The sequence below is a fragment of the Propithecus coquereli genome, unplaced genomic scaffold, assembly GCF_000956105.1.
Source record: "Propithecus coquereli isolate 6110/MARCELLA unplaced genomic scaffold, Pcoq_1.0 Scaffold67, whole genome shotgun sequence".
In the NCBI taxonomy this organism is placed as follows: domain Eukaryota; kingdom Metazoa; phylum Chordata; class Mammalia; order Primates; family Indriidae; genus Propithecus; species Propithecus coquereli.
The window spans coordinates 3,771,565-3,779,496 of NW_012152729.1; the positions used below are offsets into that span (position 1 = coordinate 3,771,565).

The following is a 7,932-nucleotide window of genomic DNA, read 5'->3' on the forward strand; positions in this document are numbered from 1 at the left end:
AAAAAAAAAATAAATAAAGATAAGGGTCTTCTCTCTTTCATGTGATGCTATACCAAGTCAGGCTGGGAAGAAAAAAACAACATAAAGATAAGAAAACTGTGGTCAATAGAGTTTGTCTACAGTCACATAGCTACCTAGGGTCAAACTACTGTGAGAAGCCATTTTAAAATTCCAAGATCAGTACTCTTCCCACCTAAACATGCTAGCTTATTTCCATATGAGAAAATCAAACCAGCAACCCAGACTCTATGCTTCAGTTTACACTTCTGATGCACACATTAAATTATAAACAAAACAGAAAATAAACTAATATAAGCAAAATCTTTAAACATCATCACAAGCTCACTTACAGCACTCCACAGGTATAGAAGCTATCTGTAGAGAAAGGACTTTTCCACTGGGCTGTGGGATGTGTACACGAAACACAAGTCGTACTCTAGTATTCTTTCTGCCAATATCAGTTTCTCCTTTTCGAAGTTCTATATCCGAATTGCGGAGTTTCAGAATACCTGCACAGTCAATACTAAAGAGAAATATACAAAAATTTAATTTGCTTATTAATAATCATGATTCTAAACAACTCAACTACATAAATATTGTTAATTTGTTGGGAAAGAACTATCTATCCAAAATCATGTCAAAAAAGAAAGATATGTATGATTGTTACTCTCTGCTATTTCAATTTAGGGATTAAAAATATTTTTGTATGATAAAAGTACAATAGTTAAGTATGGTAGATTGTCTGCAAAGATGGCTGTCAATAATTCTTCCCCATTCTTGTACTGACATGCTTCTCCTCCTGCCATTAAGAGGGTATATTCTAGCCTGGCCTCAAGTTTGCTTTTCATATAAGGATTATCAATGAGATGTAGAAGAGTTTTGGGATGGGTTTTACGGAAAAGCTCTTTTAAGAGGCCTAACTCAAATTGAAGTTCCCTTTTAGCCTTCTTCCCACCCATTTCTCCTTCTTATTTCTTCTGGAAGAATAATCCCTTCTGGAAATTATTCCTTCTGATTGTGATGGCTAGAGATCCAGAAAGCATTTTTGATTACTAGGCAATCTGGAGGATGGAAACAACATGCTAAAGATGGCAGAGAAGAAAAAGCTTGCTTGAGGTCCCAATATCTTACGAAGCCACTGTGCTAGCCCTACAACTTCTATCTGTAAATTTCTCTTATGTGATAAAAAACTAAACCTCTAATTGCTTAAGCCACTGCATTTTAGGTTTTTGTTACAGGCAACCAGAATCCTAACTAATCCACTTGAACAAAATTCTATTACATTCTCATTCAGAAGTTGGCCACCTCATTTTATTTGGAAATGGGTCAAATGGGATGCCTGGAGGGAAAGTCAAAAGTTTTCCTTAAGTAGGTCAGGTGCAGTGGCTCACAGCTATAATCCTAGCACTCTGGGAGGCCAAGGCGGGAGGATCACTTTGAGGCCAGGAGTTCAAGACCAGCCTGAGCAACATAGCAAGACCCTAGCTCTATAAAAATTAGAAAAATTAGCTGGGCATGGTGGCATGTGCCTGTAGTCCCAGTTACTTGGAAGGCTGTGACAGGAAGACCCCTTGAGCCCAGGAGTTTGGGGTTGCAGTAAGACATGATGATGCCACTGCACTCTAGCTCAGGCAACAGAGTGAGACTCTGTCTCAAAAGAAAAAAAAAAGTTTTCCTTAAGGAAACTTAACAATCATAATTACACTGCAATTGTTTATTTATTGTCTACCCTATTACACTGTAAGCTATTTGATGTTCATATAAAGTATTTTTATCCCTATCACCTAGGATAACGCTTGTGTATGGTCCATAAACATTTGTTGAATTGAATTTTCTTTCTGGAAATAAGCTGCCACTCTTAACAAATGTAAATTTATTTATATAATGTCTTTTAGTTAACTTAGAACAATGCATATTTGTATTTATACTTAAAAAATACATTTTTTCTGAAAGGTGTTTCAGGGGGAAAAAAGAACTGGCCATTTTAGGGTATGTTTCAAGATACCTGGCTGACATATTGTTTTCAGGAAGAAGTGGAATTTCCAGTACTTTTGTGCTGGCAATTATTATCTCTTGGCTTGCAGTAGCAACTGTCTTCCCAGTGATTCGATGCACCTGGTAAAATGCATGAGGTCGTAAATACCGATCATCTGCTGTTCCAATAAACATCTGTAGATTTATCGGCTTTTCACTGTAGCCCAGGAGCTAATTAGGAAGAACAAACACAAAAAAGCACAATTCATTATCCATGCATTTTACAATAAACTTACAATAGTAAGTTTATCATATCTGTATCATGTACCATTGTTACATAAAATGTTATTTCAAAAATGACCAAAAAAAATCAAGTAAAATAGAACACTGGGATATGTTACACAAAGGATGCAGGGTTTTGGTTTTGTAAATTTTTTTGATAAATATCTGGATCAACAAAAATTTGCAAGGCCTTCTGACTCTACAGAATCAGCATTTCTTTTGTGTTCTGTACTGCACCCTAGGCAATATTAACCATTCAGAGTAGACATAAAGACTTGGGTGTGGGAAGGTCCTGTAACAGGCTGTTAAAATCAGAGGTACTTTGTTTTAGTAGAAAGAATCTGAAAAACTCTATTCTATACGTCACAAACTTAGAATTTCAACTTGCTTAACAAGCCCGCACTACTTGCCTTTTCTTGGTACCTACCCTTCACTTATATGGGACTGACATGGGGGAAAAACAGGAGCTGTTGGAGGCAAAAATAGCCACCACAAGAAAGGAGGCAATTAAAAGAAACAGAGCCTGAAGAAGTAAACAAACGGCACTTAGGGAGAATGAGAATGGCTGAGTAGTACCTATCTGACCCATCTTCACGCAGGTAACAACTATAAACTGGAGCAAATATAAAGAATGACTTAAAAGCACAGCGAGCAATCACAAATAAGCAGATATTGATAAACTGACACATCTAAGAAAGAAATAACACAAGCCGTGTTTCCTGTTTTGTGGTTTTTAACCTGAGGGAAAGCCACAGTCCATGCCTTACACAGTAGCTGAAAATTCCATAAAAAAACCTATAGTCCGAATTCAGGGCTCTGGAGAACTGAGTACAGAGTCTGAGACAACCACAGCTTCCGGAAGGAAAGAGGGAAGAAATTCCAGAAAGAAGACAGTTAGAGAAGGGGAGCTCCAAACTATACATATAAACTCTGCCCAAACCTTTGGCTGACCTCTGAACCATGCTCAAACAGCACAGACTCCAAGCACCCCCAACTAAGACTAAAATAACTGAAATGAGATTTTGAGCTGCCACAAACCATAGGGGAGACAGGTTTTCCAAGTTTCCACTCCAACCAAGTGCCTGCTTAAACAAACAAACAAATTCAACTTTGGAAGTGAGAGTGTGTACATGTGTGTTCTGCTGAATTGAAGGAGTTCTTTATATACCCTGAATACTAATCCCTTCTCAGATATACGATTTACAAATATTTTCTCCCATTCTGTAGGTTGTCTTTTCATGTTCTTTGGTAGTGTTCTTTGATACACGAAAGTTAATTTTGATGAAGTCCAATTTATCTGTTTTTTCCTTTGTTGCCTGTGGTTTTGGTGTCACATGGGTAAAATCTTTGTTAAATATATCAAGACAATTTTCCTCCATGTTGTCTTCTAAGAGTTTTATACTTTTTTTTTTTTTTTTGAGACAGAGTCTCACTGTGTTGCCCGGGGTAGAGCGCCGTGGCGTCAGCCTAGCTCACAGCAACCTCAAAGTCCTGGGCTCAAGTGATCCTTCTGCCTCAGCCTCCCGAGTAGCTGGGACTACAGGCATGTGCCACCATGCCCGGCTAATTTTTTCTATGTATTTTTAGTTGTCCAATTAATTTCTTTCTATCTTTAGTAGAGACGGGGTCTCGCTCTTGCTCAGGCTGGTTTCGAACTCCTGAGCTCAAACAATCCACCCGCCTCGGCCTTCCAGAGTGCTAGGATTACAGGCGTGAGCCACCGCGCCCGGCCGTTTTAGCTCTTAAATTTAGGTCTTTGATCCATTTTTAGTTAATTTTCATGTCCGGTATAAGGTAAGAGTCCAATTTCATTCTTTTGCATGTGGATATCCAGTTTTCCTAGTACCTTTTACTGAGAAGACTAGCCTTTCTCTATTGAATGGTCTTGGTACCCTTGTTGAAAATCATTTGACCTTACATGTGAGGGTTCATCTCTAGGCTAGCTATTTTATTCCACTGGTCCGTCTTTATGCCAGGACCATACTGTTTTAATTACTGTAGCAAACTGGGAAGTATGAATTATCCAACTTTGTTTTTCTTTTTTAAGGACTGTTTTGGCTATTCAAGGTCCTATGCAATCCCATGTGAATTTGAGGATTTCCTTTTCCATTTCCACAAAAAAGGCTGTTAGAATTTTGATAGGTATTATATTGAATCTATAGATCACTTTCAGGAGTACTGACATCTTAACAATGCTAAGTCTTCCTATTCATGAACACAGGATGTCTTTCCATTTATTTAGATTATCTTTAACTTCTTCCAGCAATGTTTTGTAGCTTTTAGCACACAAGTCTTACACCTCCTTGGTTAGATTTACTCCTATAATCTTTTTGATGCTATTATATGTGGAATTACTTTTTTAATTATTTTTTAGCCATTTCATCCCAATGGAATTACTTTTTAACTTCCTCTTCAGATTGTTCATTGCTGGTATACAGAAACACAACTGATTTGTGTTGATTTTCTATCCTGAAACTTTGCTGAACTTGTTTATTAGCACTAGTAGCTATCTTGCAGATTATTTGGGATTTTCTATGTATAGAATCATGTCATCTGTGAATACAGATAGTTTTACCTTTCTTTCCAATTATAATGCCTTTTATTTTTCTTTTTATTGCCTTACTGTTCTGGCTAGGACTTTCAGCATAATGTTGAAAAGCAATGGTGAAAGGCAGGCATCCTTATTTTATTCCTGATCATGGGGGAAAAGCTTTCATTCTTTTATCACTAAATATGTTAGCTGTGGGTTTCTTATGAATGCCCTTGATCATTAAATTCCCTTCTATCCCTAGTTTGCTGCATATTTTTTTAAAATCATGAAAGGCTGTTGAATTTTGTCAAATGTTTTTCTGTGTCAACAGATTTTCAAGGGTCTCCAACCCTTGAAACTGTTAGAAGACCTTTCTCTGATTTACTACCTGGTTGCTTGATTTTTAGTCTATGAGGGGAGTTCTCTATGCTCTTCAGTTGAGTTTTTTTCCTTCATTCTTTCTACTAATGTGGCGTATTATAATACATAGATTGATTTTTATATGTTGAGAACCACCCTTACCTTCCTGGGATAAATTCCACTTGGTCATGGTGTATAATTCTTTTAATGTGCTGTTGGATTTGGTTTGGTAGTATTTTGTTAAGGATTGTTCCATCTGTATTCATAAAGGATACTGGTTTTTAGTTTTCTTATATCTTTGTCTCCACCATTATCTATTTGACTTAAAAAATATCTCACGGCCCAACTGAAACTCCTCCATTTCTTCACATGTGAAGCCCACCTTTTCTATAAGATAATTTAGCATTTTATCATAGTTAACCTAAAGTCTCTTTCTGACAACCCCAACATCTAATCTAAGCCATCTCTGGGTCTGCCACCATTGATTGTTTCTCTCTTTAATGTGGGTCACATTTCCTCCTGTGTATGTGGTTTGTTTATTGAATTCTAGACATTTTGTATTAGAAAACCTCTCGAGACTATTTCTTTTGTCAGGTCACAGTTCTTAAGCTGTGTCCAGACTTTACTGAAGCTTTAGTCTGATTCAGTATAGCACTGGCTTCCAAGGCTTTGAAGGTGTAATAAGTCTCTTTCTTCCGCAGGGCATGGAATCTTTTTTTTTTTTTTTCCATAAACTGAACCAAGTGTAGGGGCATGGAATCTTAGTGCTGGCCAGATTCCAGAGATCTGCCTATGCTTCCCAACCAAGTCTCCAGCCCTTGAAACTGTTAGAAGACCTTTCTCTGATTTACTATCTGGTTGCTTAGTTTTTAATCTATGAGGAGTTCTCTACGCTCTTAAGTCCTGCTCTTTCATTTCTGAGCCTCAGAATATCTCTTTCAGCTGTTTCTCAACCTTTGAGAGTTTCTGTCTTTTTGGAACTTTTGGGTCTTTTGAGAGTGCCTTGAAGAGATTTTTCTCAACTCTCCTAATAATACTCCAGTCTTTTGTAAATGAGAGCCTAGAGTGCCTCAGAGTGCTTATGCCTTCAGTACAAAGTGAAGGGGGTCTCAGCTCTCCTGCCATGCTTCTTCTCCTTTGGGATGCTGGCTTTCTTGCACTTGGTGGAGTCTTGTAGGTGAATGTTTTATTCCCCCATGCTTACCCTTCCTTGGCTTTACAGCGGAGTTTGTAACTAGGCAACTTCATAATTTATTGATTATCCTCCTCTACCTAGGAAAAGATATTAAGACGTTTGCCTGTTATTAGATAATATAATTTACCCAGGATGATTTTCAGTCCTCTAACAGTTACAGAAAAACACTTAAAGCCTAGGCAATAGCTTTATAACAGTTCTCCTTGTTTTTACTCTTGTTCCCCTACGGTCCCATTCTCTGTCCAGGAGCCAGAACAAACTTATAACATAAATTGGATAATTTTACCCCTCTGCTTAGAACTCTCTAATGGCTTCCCTTCACATTCAGAATTAATTAAAATTCCCTATAATGGTTTTCACAGTCTATGTGATTTGGGCCCTGGCTAACTTGTTGGCCTTAACTTTTCCTCCCCTCTCCCTTCTACAGTCTACTCTAGCCATGCTGGCCTAATTGTATGAATCACTCAAGCTCATTCCTAACCTCGGGGCCTTCATATTTAATATTTTATACCTTAGGAATATTCTTCCCTCTGATCTTCATGTTACTTCACTCCTTCACCTGATTCAGTTCTGTACCCAAAGGTCAGCTCCCTCAGAGAAGACTACTGTATCTAAAATATCACATCTCTGTCCCCTTATCCTGTGTTATTATTTTTCATATTTACTACTATCAAAATTGTATTATAAATTATTTATTATCCATCCAAGTACCATATAAGTTCCAAAAAGGCAGAAACTGTCTTGATCGCCATTCTATCCTTTCCTTCTTTTATTGAGGATCCATTATGGAAATAGTCATATTGAAATGTTACTGCTTCAGCCAGTATTATATAGGTGACGTAAGTGGAATGTATTAAATTTTAAGGAATTACTGAAGCTCCTAAAAGGCAGAAATTTATTCTTACTAATATAATATGTGGGCAAGCACATGACAGAAATCAATTAAGGCTCTATGAAGGAGATAAAGGATAGAATCATCTAAACAAGCTAAGAGGCTGAAGCACTAAAATCATGTGTACTAAAGTTCAAACTAAGGTGGAGGTAGGAACATAAATAGAAAATAGGAAGGGAAAATGATGACTGGAATAAATCTTTCCTATGAGGCCTTAAAGAGATTTTTTTAACTGACTACATATAGAACAAAAGAGGAAACAAAGAAGTCAGAAGTTCTGAGCTTCGGTATCCAGGAGAATAGGGGTATCACTAGCAAATAAAGAAACTGAAGAAGTCACTGATTTAGAACAAGTGTAGAGAAGAATGGCCTTTATTAAAACGTCAAAAAACAATGGATGTTGGCGAGGACGCAAAGAGAAATGAATGCTTATACACTGTTGGTGGAACTGCAAATTAGTACAACCTCTATGGAAAACAGTATGGAGATTCCTCAAAGAAACAGACATAGACTTACCATTCAACCCAGCAATCCCACTACTGTGTATCTACCTAAAGGAAAGTAAGTCATTTCATAAAAAAGAAATCTGCACTAGCACGTTTATTGCAGCAAAATTCACAATCACAAAGATGTGGAATCAACCTAAGTGCCCATCAATTCATGAGTAGATTAAGAAAATGTGATCTCTCTCTCTCTCTC

The 7,932-nt window shown here is 37.3% G+C and overlaps 1 protein-coding gene across 1 annotated transcript in view; it reads right to left on the bottom strand.

The window, feature by feature from the left end:
* NFATC3 (nuclear factor of activated T-cells, cytoplasmic, calcineurin-dependent 3) overlaps positions 1–7,932 on the bottom strand; it is a 132,371-nt gene that overhangs the window by 57,141 nt on the left and 67,298 nt on the right. The window contains exons 4-5 of the mRNA XM_012660528.1: positions 2,006–2,205; positions 351–523 (exon numbers count right to left, since the gene is read on the bottom strand). Of these exons, the coding sequence (XP_012515982.1) occupies positions 351–523; positions 2,006–2,205 (373 nt within the window). The remainder of the gene's footprint in view (positions 1–350; positions 524–2,005; positions 2,206–7,932) is intronic.